The sequence below is a fragment of the Nicotiana tabacum genome, chromosome 14, assembly GCF_000715075.1.
Source record: "Nicotiana tabacum cultivar K326 chromosome 14, ASM71507v2, whole genome shotgun sequence".
In the NCBI taxonomy this organism is placed as follows: domain Eukaryota; kingdom Viridiplantae; phylum Streptophyta; class Magnoliopsida; order Solanales; family Solanaceae; genus Nicotiana; species Nicotiana tabacum.
The window spans coordinates 99927456-99947735 of NC_134093.1; the positions used below are offsets into that span (position 1 = coordinate 99927456).

The window sequence follows — 20280 nt, forward strand, 5'->3', positions numbered from 1 at the left end:
CAACTAGAAGCAATTAAAGCCAAAGATTATTCATTGGCTGCAAAATGATTACGTGGACTACTTAATTTACTAATAACCTAGCTGTCATTAATTAATTTAATGCTTTTGTAACTACAAGTCAAATTGGGAGTACTTTTAATTTACCCATCCGATGTCCTGATACCTAAATCCTTTACAGCTCAAACTTGAGTTTATTAATTAATGAGGTTTAGGGGTAAACTCCGTTAAATATAACATTATTGGATTGGATTTTAAATAATCACTTCTTTTTTCATTTTATCGCTGAAAAGTTAATTTATGAATAAATAAATTAAATAAATAAATCCTAAATATCACATAAATTAATGTTCACTGACTTTCGTAATATTTAATTAAAGTTGAATAACTTTTCATTTTAAAAAATAATTTAGTAATTTTGATTTAATAAAATAAAAATTGATTGATCGTATATTAAATTAATTGAGGTGTGCAAAAGTTAGTTGTGGTGCGGGGTGAGTTTATAGCCTATTTTATGGGGCACGTGAACTCATGATATATTCGTCAAACTAAGTATTGTATGTACATATTTGCTAGAATCGATCTACGGAGGAATACTATCTACTAGCACCGATACTCTCAAAAGGCTAAATGGTGCACTTAGTTGAATGCATAGTTTTTTACCTAGAGGACCGGAGATCAATTTTACATGTTGTGTCATTCGTATCCGTTACCGTTATTACATTATTATTATTATTATTGTTTGCTACTTGTTGCTTTATCTCCCCTGTTTCTTGAGCCGATGATCTATCGGAAACAACCTCTCTATCCCTATAAGTTAGAGTTAAGGTCTTACATACTATCTTTCTCAGATCTCATTTATGGGAATACACTGGGATTGTTGTTATTGTTGTTTGAAGCAGTTCAATCAATTTCCACTTAATTTTTTTTTTTTGCTTTTTTTGTGGTGCACCCGTGTTATAAAAATAGTAGATGACGGTGGTAACATTTGCAAGAACAAGAAAAAGTGGAGGGTGTTTTAGGCAAATTAAGAATAAAAGCCAAATTGCTTTTCTGGCATTCTGACAATGTATGTATCCACTCAAATCCAAATAGTGTGACTCTGCAAAACACTCTCTCCTTCTTCTGCAGTGTGCAGCAAAACGGAGCTCCAAGACAAGCGACACCGAAGCCGGTGACCTCTCTCTCTCTCACACACACACACACTGTTCTCTGCAATTTGGAAGTTGATTCCCTCAAATCAATGCCTGTAAAGCTGCAATTCACAGAAATCCATGTCCTTTTTGCTCTCAATTTTACGTTTCTTCCACCTATTTTTTAGCTTCTATACATTTTTTTTGTGCAACATTTTCGGAAAACTCATCTGAGTTTCTACTTTTTCCGCCCCAAAAAGCTACATTTGCTTAAATTATTTGTGTGTACACCTCGGATGCACAGTGTTTCCACTACTTCCTCTATAGTAGAAATAGTGCCCACTAGCCACTTTTTTACTCTGTTTCTTGAAAAAATAGCCATTCTTCTAGTTTCATTTGTGGAGTTTGAAACTTTAGGACAGTGGTTATTTTCAATTGCAGCGGGTTGAAAAGTGGCTATTTGTGAAAATTTGTAGTTAGTTGTATTTTTTGAAAAAAGAAGTATACTTATACAAAATTTTTGCATCTACTATTATTTTAGAAAATACTCTCTGGTATCATATTATTTTAAGTGATATTATTTGATTGAGCAAGTTTAATTTTTTTTTCTTCTGAAACTTATGTGTTTAATAGAAGCCATAATTTTTTTTGTAACTATGTAAATGAGAAGATTAAAGCTAAATTGTGTTTAAATTAGAAGGTATTTTTTTCTTTGGGACAGCCTACAAAGGAATGCGAGTGAGTAATGTGTTTTAAATATACACACACCCGAAATTTGCATCCATTATCACAAAGAATTAGTAGTTGCAGTGTATTATACATTGACTTAAATTTTTGGTCTTTTGTGTGTACATGTATAATATATGAATGTAGATATGTGAGCTGGGCTAATGTGTGGCTGAATATGATGAATTGGACCACATTATTACAGGTTTATCTAGGAAAGTGTGGATAATTCCGGTGGAGTACAGTGAGGTGATAGCAGCGTCACTGTTAATTCAGGTAATGCTGTTAGGAATTTTAATTGAATTATGCTGAAAACTGTTTCTTGCTTTTCCTTTATTTAAAAAAGAAAAAAGAAAAAAAAATCGTTTCTTGCTTTTCTTTTGTTGTGGGGATACTTGATCTTAAAGTGAAGAGTCAAACAATATCTTTTCCTATTTATTGTATATTCCTTTTTGCCTTTATCTCTTTGTTGAAATGGATAGCGGAAGGTAATGGAATGTTTGACTATCTTTGAGATCTTGTTGATTCATATTTTGAGCTTACATTGCAGCTGAAGATCTTCATCTGGAATTCAGTAGTTGCAAGATCTGTTGCAAGTTGTGCTCCCAGTGGTCTCAGTATAGAACTGACTGTGTAGGGAGCTCTTGAGTGGACATTGCAGGCTGACTTTATTTATGTGTATGTTTTTTAATGACGGTGGTGTCTGGGTCACGTACGTTGACTAATCAATTGGATTGCCTGTGACAACAAGCACAGAATAATTTAGAGACAATTTGTCAAAGAAAAGGAAAAGATAAATCTGAAACTTGATTAGTTTATTATGCAAGAGATTTGAATGAGCAAATGTTAGTATTATGGTCATTCAATTGATAAGAGTCTGTGCTTGTAATTGAGTTGAAAAATAAAGGGGGTTGAGGGAATAATCCGGGATTGAGAATGGCAACGTGGGAACACTTTGGGGAAGTTGCAAACTTTGCCCAGCTTGCTGGCCTTGATGCAGTGAGGCTAATTGGGATGATTGTAAAAGCTGCAAGCACAGCTCGGATGCACAAGAAGAACTGTAGGCAGTTCGCGCAGCATCTCAAGTTGATCGGGAATTTATTGGAGCAGCTTAAGATTACAGAACTCAAGAAGTATCCCGAAACCCGCGAGCCATTGGAATATCTTGAAGATGCATTAAGGAGGTCTTATATGTTGGTCCACAGCTGCCACGATAGGAGCTATCTTTATCTGTTGGCTATGGGATGGAACATTGTTTACCAGTTCCGGAAGGCTCAGAATGAGATTGACCAATATTTGAAGATCATCCCTCTTATCACGCTGGTGGATAATGCTCGAGTCAGGGTACTGAAACTTTGCTTTCTTTATTCATAGCATCAGGCATTCAGCTTTACATGTCTTCATAATCTATTTTATTCATTCATAATCCGTCTCATGTCTATATATTTGTCCTTTCTTGTATATTAAGTTTGGCTGGAAGTCTGAATTCATGATATGTAATTGGAATCATTCGTCAGGTCATTGCCTCGTTTGATATTGGCCTGATCCCCAAAGCTATAGTATGAGGCTTTTCTTACCTGCTAATCTTGCACGTATTTCCTATTGTAAGATCTTTTTCCTATTGTAAGATCTTACTAGGTTTGTTGGTTAATTGCTTTTCAAATCCTTGTTTTCAGATGCTAAGCAGACTTCTTTTTGGTTGACTTCTTCTTTCGTTAAATACTATGTTTGTGTGGAAGAACAAATTTCCTTTTTTCATGCTGTAACATGTATAAAAAGCTTGAATGTATTAGCATCATAAAGATAAATACCAATTACCAACAACAGTGTCAGTAAATTCAAGAATAAATTCTTACATTAGCTTACTTGTTGTGTAAAGTGCTATCAATTAGGAGAAAAATTAGTGCACGAGAGTTTCTCAAACATTTTGGTTCCTGCAAAATAGACAGCTCTGATCACTTGTTCATTTTGCATAAGATTATGAGGTGGGTCATGTGTGGGAAATGTGGACTAGTTCAATGTACCAGATGGTGGACAAAAGCCATGGGATATTAGTATCAAGCAGTTTCTACTTTCTCCTAGGTCTAGAGTTGGAATTCATAGTAATGTGTTGTCACAGCCACAGGGTTGTTGGGTATCTTCAACCTCTTTCTTCTGCTGGGTTATGTATTCTTATTCTCTTGTCTCCACTTTACAGGTTATGAACTAAAGTCAAGGACTAGGACGTTATGAACTAACGTTTTTCATTGCTATAGTAACTGCTGACTATTAACAAAGTCAAGGGCCAGTATTGTCTTATTTCTTGTTTTACAAACACTGTTAAAAAAATGTTTGTGATCACTTCCCAAGGCAGTAGTTTCTTTATCAAGTTTAAGCACGAGATAAATTGTAATTGGAAGACAGATGCATCTTTAAATAACAGTAATTTGCTCACTTATTTAATTTTCATGTAATTCTAATATATCTATTCAAGCATGCAAATCTAGCTTGGTTTGCTCGCTTCTGCTCAGAATTGGAAGGAGTAACCTGCACCTTGACTTAATTATTTACACATGTACAATTGGTGTGTGTCAGTATCTAGTTTCTAGCTTCAAAGCTGATAAATCTTTGCGTTTCGTATGTTGACAGGAGAGATTTGAAATCATTGAGAAGGACCAGTGTGAATACACTTTGGAGGCTGAAGACATGAAGGTGCAAGAAGTCATTTTGAAACGAGAGCCCTCTAAACATGATACAGTAGTGTTGAAGAAGACCCTTTCTCGTTCCTACCCAAGCATGCCTATCAATGAGGCAATTCAAAAGGAGAATGAAAAGCTTCAGCTGGAACTGCAACGTTCACAAGCTAATTTGGATGTAAGTCACTGTGAATTCATTCAGCATCTTCTCGAAGTCACAGAGGTAGTTGCATCTGAATCTCTTTCTGAGAAGAGTTCACCCACCAAGCCTACCAAAAAGTTAGAGCATAGTCACTCAGATGTCAATAGTGACAAGGAACACAATGATAGAAGTTATACAAAGAGCGATGAGAAACAGTCAACTTCAAGGTTTGTTTCCTTTATAGATATTATTGATCCTTAATCCTTTCATATGATGTCGAAGCTATCTTGTGAATTCTTTAGAGTCTGAGAGTTTAGTGCCTATACTCTTCTCTCAACCATTTTGTTTTTATGTTATCTACAGAATCACTTCATCAGTTTCATCTCAGCGTGAACTGCTGTCTTCAAAGGGTTCAGATCGATATGACGAGTGGCATTCAGATCTGTTGGGCTGCTGTTCAGAACCTCTCTTATGTACATTCAACATCTTTGCTTTACTATTCTTTATGTTACAGTATATGGTTTCATCTTTTCTATCGTTTTTCATATCAGTTTTGCTTAAATGAAAGATAATCTGTTTCTTCAATGAGTATTTGTTGATAGATATTTGTACTGAAGATGTAAAATGTCCAGAATAGTGAATTTTGTGCACAAAACTTCCCGTGTTGATGTACTTGTATTCGCAAGTCCAATTTTATGTGAGACACTTTGTAATTTGAGGAAATATTTTGTTATTATTGATCAAATCGAACAATTTATTCAATGCTCCAACGTCAGAAACTAAAAGTTTGTCATGATTGTTGTTTAGCCTATCAAACAGCTCCTTTGTGCATTTTTGGATGAATTTGGGGAAGTAACAATAGGATATTTGTTGGCATGGAGAAACCAGCATGGAGTATTAAAATCTATTTGTTATTTCATTTCTACTGTATAGGTCGTTGGATAGATTTCCTGAAGACTCAACGCTAAACTGATAATATTTGTCACCATCTTGGTGCATGCTAATAAATATCCTCTTGATTCATACCTTCGGAGTAGTCAGAGGAAGTATTGGGAGTGAGGTTCCATTCCATTTACAGGGTCTGTAGGGTAGCTAGATCAAGGGAAAGGAGTTGCTTAATCCAGGGAGTATTCAAAAAAAGAAAAGATAAAGGCATTTATTTAAAGCAGGATGTACTAAGTAAGCATGCTATGGAAATGTTTCTCAGTGGCAGAAAAAGATTAGATGCTTTATAGACGGAGCTATCTGTAGACTGTAAAACAGAATAGAAGAAACATTGGATGTAGAAGTAAAATAAAAGACTTCTTTGGTTCAGAAAAGAAAAAAGTCAAGAAAGTATTTAGCAGTAGATTCATGTGCATAGACACTCAAACTTGAATGTCAGTCCACAAGCTTCTAAGTGCCATCCTAGCATTGCAAATAACTGCACTTTAGAGCCAATTACAGATAGGCTAACTAGATTAATAAGGTAGAATGCAAACAACAAGGGACTGCTGCCAACCTGAAAACATTCTTGGTGAGTGATGTTACCATTCGAATTCACCTTCACAAGTTTTCTAGTTAGCATTTCAGATATATAATTGCAAAAGTGGGTTTTAAGCACCTGGAAATGTAACTTAGCCAATGACCTTTATCTTTCTAATCAAGGTGAGGTACCTCTTAGGCAGAATGAGAAATGTGAGACTTCTTATTTCCTAGCTCTAGCAGGCAAAAGATCTACGAGCTATGCATTTTAAGTACTTCAGATAAGCTCAGTTGATGGTGACCATTGTATGTTTTCCTATCTTGCAAAGTAAAATATGTTGACTTGGGTGTGTATTTCAAAAAGATAGAATGAGATAAGGAAATTGGATACTTAGGCATTGAAGCATAATCCTTAAGACACCTCTACCTCTACCTATGGATGGAATATTTTTTCTACCATATAATATGGCGATTTTTGGTTTCTCCTCTTTTTAAAATGAAATGAATCAACTCTTAGTTCTTGATACATTTGCTTTGGAACTAGTCATTAGGGTACGCGCTTTGTGCGTGTGCCTATAAATCTATTAAAAAATAACATAAATTCAAATTCAAAATGTGTTTTGAGTTATTATAAAAGAAAGTGAAAGAAAAAGATATAAGTATTTAAAATAATGATTATTGTATCCTATTCATCTAATTACTCTATAAGGAAGAAACTCTGCCCTATATATTCTCCTATAAATATGCGGATTATGAGTATGATTTTATTTTATGACTCCTATATGACATATAACTATAATTTTTATATATTTACTTAATTTAATCATGTAAGTATTAAGTGTCATTTAATGATTATTCTATCGTCTCAATTGGTTATATATATATGTATAAGTTGCATAAAGTTCAGATATTAACATTAGTACTCAATTTTATGCTATTTATTCCTATTGAAGTGTTAGAATCTAAATAGAATTTATTTAAAGTTTTAAATATTAGGACTTCCTACCTAATCCAAATAAGGAAGGGTTCAACAAACAAAATTTAGTTGATTTCAAAATTCTAATAATTAGGGAAGTAATTTGTCTAGTATGAAATTTATTATTAAAGGGTAAAAAAGGCAAACGACATTTTGCTAAGGGGCTTCGTGCTTTAATATAGTATAGATATAAATATAGATTGATAGATTCGTGTTTTTAATATAGTATAAATATAGATAGATAGATTGTTATGTCAAAGTAACTTGCTGGAATTTTTCTATAAAAGCAGAAAATGACATGATGAATTAGTAGACAGTGACATTGATTTTACTACATGTAAAACTTTATAATATATCATAACTATGACATGTTGACCATCGGCTAGTCTCACTGGACGATTATTTTATCAGAATTCTATATAAATTAATTTCAATCATTTGTTCGGTAGTATTTTACAAGTTGAGTTCGTATTAGTTATACTATTAGTATATAAGGTAAAAGTCTGAATTGATTTTAATTCCGAAATAGTAAGAATTTCTATATAGTTCAAATAAGGAAATACTTAGTATATAAAATTTCAGTTGATTTCGAAGTCCTAAATATTAGGAAAATAATTAAATAACTATTTGTAAATATTAAGAAATTAATTTAATGACTATTTTGTCCAGTGTGAACTCTATTTTAAAAGGATAAAAAAGGCGAACGACATTTCGCTAAGGTCCTTCGTGCTTTTAATATAATATAGATACAACAACAACAACCCAGTATAATCCCACTAGTGGGGTCTGGGGAGGGTAGTGTGTACGCAGACCTTACCCCTACCCTGGGGTAGAGAGGCTGTTTCCAATAGACCCTCGGCATCCTTCCCTCCAAGAACTCCCACCTTGCTCTTGGGGTGACTCGAACTCACAACCTCTTGGTTGGAAGTAGAGTGATTCCAAAATTGCAAAGACCAGCCACGTCAAGAGATCAGCCACGAGTACAACTGATTTATTTTATGTGATACATTCTTCATTTAGGAGTATATTGGAACCCATGGCACATGTTAACAAATATCCATGTTTGTTATGACCAGAATATTTGAGTCTGTGGCTACTTTAGATTTGGATCATGCTCAAGTTGTCAATGGCGCAAACATTTACTCCTTTAGATTGGATGTTTTTCATGTCATTGTTATTAGAAGCATCTTTTCTTTGTGGCAGATTCGGGCGGGAAGGATTCCCACGGCTGAAATAGGATACTGAAGCACAATTGGCTATCCTTTTTTGTTATCACTTTGTGCTTTTAGTACTGCTCTTCTTGCTATGAACCACACGACCGCAGTCTTCTGCTGGTCATGTGATCTTAGATAGATACTATTAGTTCATGTTCTATCATTTCTCATGCTGAATAGCCTTTATTTGAAGGAGAATCCTGAAATTAGTTGATCGTATGACTTGTTTGTTTTCATATGCATAAATTCTCTTTTCCCTATTTTATGGTTTTTGGTATAGAAGTTTCTTCAAAGATTATATTGGCTGGGAAAATAATTGTGCTAATGAACAATAGTTCTTTACTTCAAAGGAAGATCGCATTTGGCATCATTAACATATGATCCTTCTTGTTCAACTCAATTCATTTTGGTTTACTTTGTTTGCACTTTTACATCTTTCTGATGGAAAGCTACTTGTTATTCATCCTTTGGAGAAGATATTATTACATTTTCATGTAATATCAAGATATTGTAGTTAAAAGTGTGTCTTTACCTTGCAGGCATTAAAACCTGTTTCTTTCCTTGTGGTACATTTTCTAAAGTTGCCAGTGCTGCAGCTGACAGGCATATATGTAAGTGGCTTAATAGTCTGTCCAATTCTTTCTTGTCTAGTCATGGAAAATAAAATGGAGTCATCTTTTAGTTACTCATTTTCAGCAATCTTCTTTTCTCTGATGACAAGAGACCATAATTACCGATGGTTATGGTATTTGTTTTTGCAAGTCACTGCATGACATTCAGAACTAGCAGTTGAAGTGCTGTTCTCACTGTAAGAGCATATATACTATGTTTTTTGGTTAAGTTAAACTAAGTACTATCTAAGAGATGTGAAAGAACTAGTTAATCCATCTTTAGATTAGCATTGGTGGCCTATTTTTTTGATAACCAAGCTGTTGATTGCATTTCTCGATTGTTTTTAAGAGAAAATAGCAACTGCAAACTCAATACTTGACAAGGTCTTGTAAGTTAAAGAACTAGAAAATTTGGATCAATATTCCTGCGACAAAATTCAAATTCTATGTATAATTAGATATCTTATAACAGGTATCTTCATTTTAAGTATAGCTATGCATCTAAAAAGAATTTGAGCATTCAGCCAAAATTGGTAAGGATATGAGTGGAGTACCTTAAGGCTGAAACTACTTCTTAATTGTTGTATAATTGATATATTTTTCACATGCTACAAACCTGAAATGAATAAATAAAAGTGTCATATCTCTAACAGATTAATATTTTATGTGAGTTTCACAAATTCAACTATCATGAGGTTTTCAGTTTAAGACTTACAACACCTATCAACAAAAATATTTCCACGTGTTTGGCATAAGAAAAAGAATCAATCTACATGTGAGGAGGCGTGACGTACATATAAATAAAGAAATAAGTGTCCAGTAAATAAATTAAAGTTTCTTCCCCCTAACAAGTTTTTAGAACAATTCAAATGCGATCTGAAAGGTTATTGTTGGAGTCGTCCAAGATTGTTACAAATCCTTCTCGAGAAACTTATACAACTGATGTGAGACATATCTCAAACAATCTCACCGTGCCATTCTCTTATTAGATGTTTATTCACGATTTTGATACCATTTGGATCTCTCCTAAATAACTTTTGACTGTGTTGGATGCAGCTTCAGCAGATGCCTGTAATGAATTAATGGCTTACTCATTGATACTGTCCTGCTGTTGTTACACTTGCTGCATCAGAAAGAAGCTACGGAAAAAGCTAAACATCACGGTAAACTACCATATCTGCTGCAGCTGCATTCATCCCATTATCAGAGTAGATTCGCAAACTTAATATCCTTCTAGTAAACAGGAAATGAAAAATAGACTTGCAAGTTATCACATTAGATTCGCAAACTTAATATCCCTCTAGTAAATCAGAAATGAAAAATAGACTTGCAAGTTATTCCCGCAAGCACTCCACAAGAAAAGAGAAACCCCCCTCTCGCATTTTCATATGCCTATCGGAAGGGATAAGGAAAAGCTTCTGAAGGTTCCTTTTCTTCATCATGTTGATCCTTGTTTGAAGGTACTTGATTGACAAAGCCAAATAGTTAATGACGGACAAGTACCTTCATCCAAGACCTGGTGTTAAACTGAATATCATTGAGATATCGTAGATACCCTGCTGATTTTTGTTTCTTTTTAGGGAGGCATTATAGATGATTTTCTCTCTCACTTAATGTGCTGTTGCTGTGCTCTTGTCCAAGAATTGCGTGAAGTGGAGATACGTGGGGCTCATGGTATGTTTTACTGGAATCCCCTACTCACTATTTCCATCTGTTAATGCCTTCAACTAGCGTGGTGCTGTTTTTCTGTATTAACAAGATCCTAACGGAAAATGTTAACACTGTTGCACTAAGCTCACTCTTTATAGGTTCACGAATGATGCAAATGTGCGTGTGCTACGTTATGCAGGTACAGGGAAGACGAAAACAAGTCCCCCGCCTTCTCAATTTATGGAATCCTAAGAAATTACGATTGGCATTTTAGGGCTAATCTTCTTAATAGAATTATGCAGAGTTAATGACTGATTAACTTGTCACTACTGGATTCATGCAACATGATAGTTTCTGACTGAGTTTAGTCAACCATTCTGTAAAGTAATTCTTAATAATCCAGATTCAGCTTGTACAGAATACATTCTATAGTTTTCAACGGTTCATTGTCCATTACTTAAAACTGTGATTCACAAATCAGGGACTATCCCTAACCTTTCCCCCCTCCCCCCCCCCCGCTCCCCCACCCCTGGCCCCGATATCGTGGTATGTGGCCATGCAGTCTGGGTGGGTATTAGCCCGTTAACATTAGTAGTTTAAATAGTGGAAAGATGAACTTAGCTATGCACCTATTTCACGTGAAAAGAGAGATGGGGTTGTATTCTCATGTGATGTAAATGGGAAAATATACCATTCTTGATATAATTTATATACACGTATTTTTTAATTGGTTAAAGCAAGTTATTTACTATACTTTTGAAGATTATTGTAGATAGTTAGTAGCTGTTATTGTATGTTGCCGTTTTTAAACATTCAACTGTAACATTCTAGGCAAATTTTAAGTCGGAAAAGATATTGAGTATATATGAAAAAATAAACCTTAAACTTTACTAACATATTTCAACTTAGACGTAAAATGGACAATATTACTATTGAACTGAGTTGTTACCTTCATTTTTCTTCAATAATCGAAACACCAATATGAAAAGATTCCTTCTCGGACTATATTTTGATCTCTGACATCTTTCTAAGGGCTGTTGGGGGATTCCCTGTCTAACTAAAGAAGAAGCCTAATTTATTTAAAATTTGACAGATTACATGACTGATATAACTAAGGAAAGATTAAAATAGATTTAACCCAAATTGACCCGTCTAAGGTTTGGACTAAAATGGATTGAAAGAAACCTAGTAAATAACTTGCTTTAACATTGCAATTACCACCATTTTTGACCATGGTGAATTATGGAGATCGCATCGCGACCCTTGAGGGAACGGTTGACGCATTACGGCCCATCGTGGAAATGGTGCCCGATCTAAAGACCAGCCTAGTGCAAAGGTTGGACGACCTGGACCGCAGACTCATCCAGGCCGAAGTTGACATAGAAAACATCAGCCGCGACTCTGAAGGAGACCGGCAAACAGCAGCCACAGAGGCAGCTGAAATTTTTGGTAAATTTGAGGTCCTCCAGCAGGAGCGTGCCGAGGATTTAGCCAACAGGGAACAAGAGGCAGACAGGGTGACTGCCATGCAACAAACCATAGACAACTTGACAGGCCAACTCAATGTTGTCAATGCTGCTTTACAAGGCCTACTTCGAGGAGGTGGAAACCAATTTGGGGGTGGTGTGAACCTCGCCCCCATGGCACAAAAGCTGAAAATTCCTGAGCCAAAGCCATACAGTGGAGCTCGGAATGCCAAAGAAGTGAAAAATTTCATTTTCGATATCGATCAATACTTCGATGCCGTGGGAAGCCTGGAAGAAGCTAAGAAGGTAGCAACTGCTGCCATGTATCTTCAGGGTGATGCCAAACTCTGGTGGCGGGTGAAGTACGAAGCCATCAAGGCAGGTGAAGATGCCCTCGACACATGGGCGGAACTGAAGGCAGCCATACGCCTACAGTTCTTCCCCGAAAACGTTGAGTACAATGCCAGGAGAAAGTTGCGGGAGCTCCGCCAGACCAAATCAGTGCGAGATTACCTGCGGGAATTCTCCGCGCTCATGCTGAACATCCGTGACATGGGGGACAAAGACAAACTCTTCACCTTCCTGGAAGGGTTGAAACCTTATGCCCGGATGGAGTTGCAGAGACAAAGGGTAGACACGTTGCCTAAGGCAATCCAAGCAGCAGAGTGCCTTGGGGATTACCAAGTGGAAGCCCGGAAGGATAGGCCTCAACAGCCTGTCCGAGGAGGATACAAAGGGGGCCAACCAAACACTAGTGGCCCTAGCAGAAGTGGAGGAGACCGGAGTGCACCCAAATCCAAGGCTCCCTCTTCCGGCAGTACTAGTGCTGCATCTAACAACAATGATCGGGGGAGGAAGCCCCTCTCAGGATGTCGCCATTGCGGCGGACCACATTGGAATAATGAATGTCCACATGCACAGATGAACGCCCATCAAGCTTTTGAGGATGGGATGGATGACGACGCCGATGATGCGGACCAGACCGAGCCAGTAGGTACATTCAATGCAATTGTTGGCTCCATTTCTGAGCCCTTAGCGGGAACCAGTGCCGGTATCCGCAAGAAGAAGGACCCTTGTCCAATTGCCAGGAAAGGAAATAAGAAGGCGAATTTGAGGACTCCTCCTCATCAAGAGAGGACCCTAATGTTCGTTGACATGAAGGTAAATGGCAAGCCCATTCGGGCAATGATAGACACGGGTGCCACCCACAACTACTTAGCCTCGACTCAGGTAGAGCGTCTTGGACTAGTTGTAGGAAAGGGCAAAGGTCGTGTGAAGGCTATCAACTTACCACCTCAACCAGTGGGTGGAATAGCCAAAGAAGTACCAGTGAAGCTTGGCCCTTATGAAGGAAAGTTCAACTTGCGCGTAGTGATCATAGATGACTTTGAGTTAATCGTGGGGTTGGAATTCCTGAGACAGACCAATACCATGCCCGCACCGTATGCAGACATGCTACTGATGATGGGGGCAAATGGGGCCAAGCCCTGCATTATTCTGTGCATTCCCATGAAGATGGCAGCCGAGAACATCTCGGCCTTGCAGTTGAAGAAGGGGGTAAAAAGACATGAACCCACGTTCCTGGCTACCCTATGCATGGAAGATATAGAACGCTCCTCGGGTCCCATTCCTGCACCCGTGAAGGAGTTACTTCTGGAATTTGAAGACATCATGCCACAAGACATGCCAAAGCGTCTTCCGCCTAGGCGAACTGTGGACCATGAGATTGAGTTGGTGCCGGGTGCGAAGCCACCTGCCCGGGCGCCATACAGAATGTCACAACCCGAACTCGCCGAGCTTCGGAGACAATTCCCCTGTGCTATTCCAAAAGAAACATGATGGTAGTTTACGACTCTGCGTGGATTACCGGGCTCTAAACAAAATCACCGTGAAAAACAAGTACCCTATTCCGCTAATGGAAGACTTGTTTGATAGACTGGGTGGTGCGACGGTATTCACCAAAATAGACCTGAGGATAGGTTATTGGCAAGTTCGGATTGCCGATGGTGATGAGCACAAGATGACCTGTGTGACAAGATATGGGTCGTACGACTTCCTGGTTATGCCCTTTGGCTTGACTAACGCGCCAGCCACATTTTGCACCTTGATGAACCAAGTCTTCCGAGAATACATTGATGAATTCGTCGTGGTTTATTTGGATGACATTGTGGTATATAGCCAGACACTAGAAGAACACCTGGAGCATTTGCGGAAGGTCCTAGCCCGATTGCGGGAGCACGAATTATATGCGAAGCTATCCAAGTGCTCATTTGCTCAGAAACAAATTGACTTCCTCGGACATGTCATCGAGGAAGGGAGGATCAAGATGGACCAGCAGAAGATTCAGGCCATTAGAGAATGGCCGCCTCCTAAGGATATACATGCCTTGAGGTCGTTCCTTGGCCTATGCAACTTCTATCGGCTGTTTGTGAAAAGTTACTCCCTCATTGCAGTGCCGCTGACAGAACTTCTCAAGAAGGCCACCCCGTGGGATTAGGGCCCCAAGCGGGCAGAGGCCTTCGACGCATTGAAGATGGCTATGTCTAGTAGCCCAGTCTTGGCCCTCCCTGACTTGGCCAAGCCATTCGAAGTGCAAACGGATGCCTCCGACTATGCACTTGGTGGAGTATTGCTACAAGAAGGGCATCCTGTAGCGTACGAGAGCCGAAAACTGAAGGATGCATATGCCGCCCATGAGAAAGAATTATTGGTTGTCGTTCATTGCTTAAGCCTTTGGAGGCATTATCTACTGGGATCCCCATTCGTGGTCAAGACAGACAACACAGCCGTTAGCCATTTCATGACCCAGCCAAAGCTGAATGGACGACAGGCTAGGTGGCAGGAACTCCTAGCGGAATTTCACTTCAACCTGGAGTACCGAAGTGGAAAGACCAATCATGTTGCTGATGCACTCAGTCGGAGAGCTGATCTAGCATCGATGTGCGTACTCGCCGCCCTAAAAGGAAGCGAAGTAACCACCACCATAAAAGACCAGATACAGGATCTACTCATCAAGGATCCTGCTGCACAGTATTTGGTTGATTTGGTAGGACAGGGCAAGACTCGCCAGTTCTACACCGAAGATAGGTTCCTGAAGGTGAAAGGGAACCGACTTTATGTTCCTAAAGGAGGAGATCTGCGACGGACTCTTCTTGCAGAATGCCACGATACTTTGTGGGCCGGTCATCCCGGCGAGGAACGCACCATGGCATTACTTCGCCGTGCATATTATTGGCCTCAAATGGTCGATGACGTCGCTCAGTATGTGAAGACTTGTCTAGTATGCCAGAAAGATAAGTCAGACCGCTTGACGCAGGCAGGGCTCTTGGAACCACTAGCTGTACCAAAAAGACCTTGGGAAAGCGTTTCCCTGGACTTCATCACCGGATTGCCCAAGGTCGGAGATCTCACAACTATCTTGGTTGTGGTGGATCGGTTTTCCAAGTATGCTACCTTTATAGCAGCCCCACAATATATATCAGCAGAAGATACAGCTCGACTATTCTTCTCTCATGTCGTCAAGTATTGGGGCTTACCTAAAGATATTGTTAGTGATCGCGACTCACGCTTCACTAGCAATTTTTGGACCCAACTCTTTAAGTGCCTCGGGTCAAAATTGAGTCATAGCTCAAGTTTTCATCCGCAATCTGATGGCCAGACGAAGCGATTCAATGGCATGCTAGAGGAATACCTCCGGCACTTTGTGACCGGATCGCAGAAGAATTGGGTGAAGCTTCTGGATGCTGCTCAATTGTGTTTCAATTCACAAAAGAGCTCAAGTACCAACAAAAGCGCTTTTGAAATTGTTACCGGACAGCAACCGCTACTCCCACACACAGTGAACGCACCAAACATGTCAAAATCTCCTCGGGCTGCTAGCTTCTCAAAAGAATGGAAGCAAAATTTGGAGATAGTGCGGAGCTATCTTGTCAAAGCCCAAAAGCGGATGAAGAGGCATGCTGATCAGAATCGCCGCTTTGTGGAATACCAGGTGGGAGACAAAGTGATGGTCAAAATCCCAAAGCGGTACTTGTTTGCAGGGGTCCATGACCTTCGCCTAGTGCAAAAATATATTGGACCCTTGTCCATTGAAAGGCGCATTGGGAAAGTTGCATACCGGGTGGATACCCCAGCTTGGTGGAAAATCCATCCTGTTTTCCATGTCAGTCTCCTGAAACCTTTTCGGGAAGATATGGAGGATCCTTCACGAAGCCAACTCACAATACCAAGTATTCGAGGCCCCAATTCAACCAGGAAAAGGCGTGCTGAAGCTATTCTTGATGATCGAGTGATTCACGCCTCAAGAAAAGATCACCAGGAGTTCTTGGTGAAATGGCAGGGATGTGATGCAGAGGAGAATACTTGGGAGAGGGGAACAAACCTCAAAGCCTACAAGAGCCTGATTGATGATTACCTTGCAAGGAAGGCGCCGAGGACGTCGCCAACTCAGGTGGGGGAGAATGTCATGGGCGGCTTTCCAGCCATGCCCCATGATCCCTTGGACGCGCCCCGTGGCGTCCTGGCCAGCCTCCCAACGCCCGTCGCCACGGTCGGCCCCGTGGTCTCGGCAGCTCCAAGTGACAAGCGCGCGTGTGCCTCTGTCGCCCCACCGATAGCCATCGCCAGCGCCCAGCCACAGGCAAAAGCCAACAGCACCGCGCGCGCAGACAATGCCGCGCGCGCAGACCCTGATGCTAAAGACAAAGTTGCTGCCAACGGACTTGCTGCTGCTTTGTAGAAGACTAAGTCCTTTTTATTGTAAATATAGAGTAGTTTTGCTGCATTTTCTTTAAGTGTGATTTTCCAGCTTTCATAGGTCTAGTCATGTAACTTTGGTTTATTTTTTTAAGCATTATTAAGGGGGACCAAGCAATCAAAACTTTCAAGCAAGCAAACAATTCTCTGTACTGGTGTCTCTTCCCCTCAACACCGTCTTGTTTTTTGTAATAGCTTTCATTCAATGCAATCAAACTTTCTTTCATTCTCAATTCTCTTTTCTGCTATCTTTCAATTGCTCATGACATTGGTTTTCCTGTACGGCACTGACAATCTAGTCTAGCGTACGGAGGGGACCTCAGTTGGCGGATAGCAACTGTACTGACATTGGTTGCCTAGCCTTACGTCGCCCTTCCAAGGAACTTCAGGAAGGCGCCGCATAACATTACTATTGAACTGAGTTGTTACCTTTCATTTTTCTTCAATAATCGAAACACCAATATGAAAAGATTCCTTCTCGGACTATATTTTGATCTCTGACATCTTTCTAAGGGCTGTTGGGGGATTCCCTGTCTAACTAAAGAAGAAGCCTAATTTATTTAAAATTTGACAGATTACATGACTGATATAACTAAGGAAAGATTAAAATAGATTTAACCCAAATTGACCCGTCTAAGGTTTGGACTAAAATGGATTGAAAGAAACCTAGCAAGCTGATTATTAACCAGCTATTTTGAAGGTCTAAATCAGAAGTAATCAATAAAATTTTCAGTTTTCCTGTTAAAAATAAACTAAAAGAAAGAGAAAAAAGTTAACATAATTTCTTTTTTGATAATCGTGGTATCCGAGCCAACTTGCACGCACCTCAACTAATTTCAGGAGACTCATCCGCAACAGGTACCAGGTAACTCTATATCAAGGATTGAACAGATTGAAAGAAATCACAGCTGCTAATATTTTTGTGTCCGTTGAAATTCAAAGCCGAAACTTCCGGCTATCAACCTACTTTATTGACCACGCACCTTATGCAAAAAGTCAACATATAAAAAGTATTAGTATTAGTTATACGGTAGAATATTTAATTTTTTATTTTACATTATCACTGTAATTTAATATATAGTGTATATATAATTTAAAAACACTAAACAATGCTTTCTAATCAATAGTGATTGTAAACCACTCTTCAATAAAGATTTTCTTATTAACCTCAACAATGAAGCTGACCCGTTTCTTACCCGCTAATCTTGACCCGCCCCAGTTCTTCTTAACTCACCATATCAAACCCCAGTGCCGGAATCAAATTTTGCAGGAAAAACTAAAAAATGGTGAGATTCGGAAGAATACTTCTAAAAGATGGAACCGTCGGGATTAACAAAACACTATTAGAATATCTGGTCTGTCCACTTTCAAAACAACCTTTAAGGTAAGTTCCCATAATTTTTACTTATTGGAAATTATTTTTCTTTTTCTGAACTCAGAATGTGTTTAGTAGTTTTTTATTTTAACTCTGTTGAAGGCTTTGTGAGAAGACGAATTCTCTAATCAGTGATGCCATTGGTGTTTCTTATCCGGTGAGTGATTTGTGTTGCATTGAATTACTAAATTGTTTTTGATAATTGAATTTCATTTCCTCTGTGTCCTATTGTTTACTCTTAATATTAAGGGCAGCCTGGTGCACAAAGCATCCTGCATTCACGCAGGGTCCGGGTAAAGGGCCGCACACCATGCGGCGTGATGTAGACAGCCTACCCTAATGAAACATTAGTGGCTGATTCTAGTGCTCGAACCCGTGACCTATAGGTCACATGGAGACAACTTTATTGTTGCTCCTAGGCTCCTAAATTACTGAAAATATTCTGTCAACGAGTGCAATTTTGTACAATCTTGGCTATTATTATTGTTCCCCAAGCTCGGAAATCGGAGGATAAATTAGAGTAAATACTTACTCACAGGCGGCAACCAATGTTTACACCAAACCAAACAATATAACCTTACTAGTATCAATTAACCATAATATGTGATGTTTATGTGTGTGAAAGACATAAGTCCTGCATTTACTGATTTGGTGTAAACAACATGTGTGGTTAAGTTTTCACCATTAAATTAGCTGGGATCCTCTACGTAAATAATTTTTATCCATGTTCACAGCTTCGTTATAGTTAGACTATCTTTAGTTCTTTACCATACTGCAATCTTCCTCCTTTATCTAGTCTGGGCGCTAGCTATGCTTTGCGAAACTTTCTTAGGCAGGTTACTATGATGTATAATCGATCAATATATCTTTTACAACAACTACGCCTCTATCCCAAACTAGTTGGCGTCGGCTATATGAATCCTTATTGTCCATGTTTCTCCATTTAATCAATATATTAATTTTGAGAATAATTTTATTCCTTGCCCATTCCTACTGTTTAATCAATGTCTGAGTATGTTTGCCTAAACTATTTTGAACAACTAGGAAAGAGAAGAAAAGAAGGGAAAAAAATTATGTTATCTAATTGGGAAAGAAACCTGATAAAGACAATTTCTACGGCAAAGCAAATGAAAAGAAACACATTTGTAAGGAAGGTGAGGGGTTAGGATAGGGATGGCTGGAGTGTAGACAATGAAATCAAACTGCTTTATAAAAAGTCCAGGAAAGGGAATGAGTAATATTTAATTGTTTAATTATTCAAAAGGAAAGATAACTTTAAGAGTTTGGAAATCTGAGGAAATTACGTGCCTTCACTTTCAGTAGAAAGTTATTTCCAGTCAAATCAGTGAAAAATATTGATTTGAGAACATTTTCCTCAAGATATAATCCGTACAAACAAAGAAAATTAAGAGGACACTTATGTCATATCAACTGGAGCTTTTGTATTTGACTTCACGCTTTACATTTTGTTGTTAGTCAAGTTTGTCATTTGCTTATGTTTCTTCCTTGTGTTTAATTAGATAGTCGATGGGGTCCCTCGTCTTGTACCAACAGATGGCAAGATTATTGAGACTGATGATGCATTGAATTCTAATGGTGCTGGTGATCTGCCTAATAAAAAAACATGATGATCAAAGAGGTAGTTCTTAAGACTATCCACTGACAAACATCGAGGGAGCTCATTATCTGATGGAAGATGTTCGAAAAGATTATGTGAGTTTACTCAGTTGTACCTCTTTATTATGTCAACCTTTTCTTGACTGCAGTTCTAGTTGTAGCGATCTGTACTTATCAATGAGACTAATAAGAAGTGCTTCTCCTTGATTAGTAATACCTAGAAGAGGCTAATTTCTATTTTTTTCCCAAGCTTTATCTCATTACCAAATTTCAAATATCTCTTTTCATGAGGTCGTTTGTGCAAATCATTTTTTGCATTGCAAGAGCCAAGAGGTTCTGTTTTTCATAAGCATCTGAAACATAGGACTAATAAAACCTCGTGGTTTATATGTTTTGATGAATGCTGTTAGCATTGAGTTCATGAATTGTCTTGGCATTTGGAACACAGGGCATAAACTTCAGTTTACTGTCATTAGGTT

At 38.5% G+C, this 20280-nt stretch overlaps 2 protein-coding genes across 5 annotated transcripts; both read left to right on the forward strand.

The window, feature by feature from the left end:
* Positions 1-1042: 1042 nt before the first annotated feature.
* Positions 1043-11051, forward strand: LOC107804487 (protein MID1-COMPLEMENTING ACTIVITY 1-like). Of its 4 annotated transcripts, none has more exons than XM_016628389.2 (9): positions 1043-1171; positions 2062-2132; positions 2407-3200; positions 4485-4900; positions 5037-5146; positions 8867-8938; positions 9995-10101; positions 10519-10612; positions 10788-11051. In XM_016628389.2, the coding sequence occupies exons 3-9, from the start codon at positions 2793-2795 to the stop codon at positions 10838-10840; spliced, it is 1260 nt and encodes a 419-aa protein (XP_016483875.1). In that variant the 5' UTR covers positions 1043-1171; positions 2062-2132; positions 2407-2792; the 3' UTR covers positions 10841-11051. The 4 variants fall into 4 exon arrangements, with proteins under 4 accessions (XP_016483875.1, XP_075085225.1, XP_075085226.1 ...); XM_075229124.1 differs by having other exon boundaries at positions 1155-1246; XM_075229125.1 differs by lacking the exon at positions 1043-1171 and adding an exon at positions 1809-1868.
* A 6926-nt stretch (positions 11052-17977) lies between these two features.
* On the forward strand, positions 17978-20017 carry LOC107775684 (uncharacterized). The gene is made up of 3 exons (XM_016595436.2): positions 17978-18193; positions 18287-18341; positions 19705-20017. Exons 1-3 carry the CDS (start codon positions 18093-18095, stop codon positions 19810-19812), a joined length of 264 nt encoding a protein of 87 aa, XP_016450922.1. The 5' UTR covers positions 17978-18092; the 3' UTR covers positions 19813-20017.
* The last annotated feature ends 263 nt before the right edge of the window (positions 20018-20280 follow it).

Coding starts and splice junctions, on each gene's coding strand:
- LOC107804487 (XM_016628389.2), top strand. CDS start 2,793: ATGGCAACGTGGGAACACTTTGGGGAAGTTGCAAACTTTGCCCAGCTT. Junction 10,102..10,518: donor GGAAAAAGCTAAACATCACG/GTAAACTACCAT, acceptor GTTTCTTTTTAG/GGAGGCATTATAGATGATTT. Junction 10,613..10,787: donor GGAGATACGTGGGGCTCATG/GTATGTTTTACT, acceptor TACGTTATGCAG/GTACAGGGAAGACGAAAACA.
- LOC107775684 (XM_016595436.2), top strand. CDS start 18,093: ATGGTGAGATTCGGAAGAATACTTCTAAAAGATGGAACCGTCGGGATT. Junction 18,194..18,286: donor CTTTCAAAACAACCTTTAAG/GTAAGTTCCCAT, acceptor ACTCTGTTGAAG/GCTTTGTGAGAAGACGAATT. Junction 18,342..19,704: donor CCATTGGTGTTTCTTATCCG/GTGAGTGATTTG, acceptor GTGTTTAATTAG/ATAGTCGATGGGGTCCCTCG.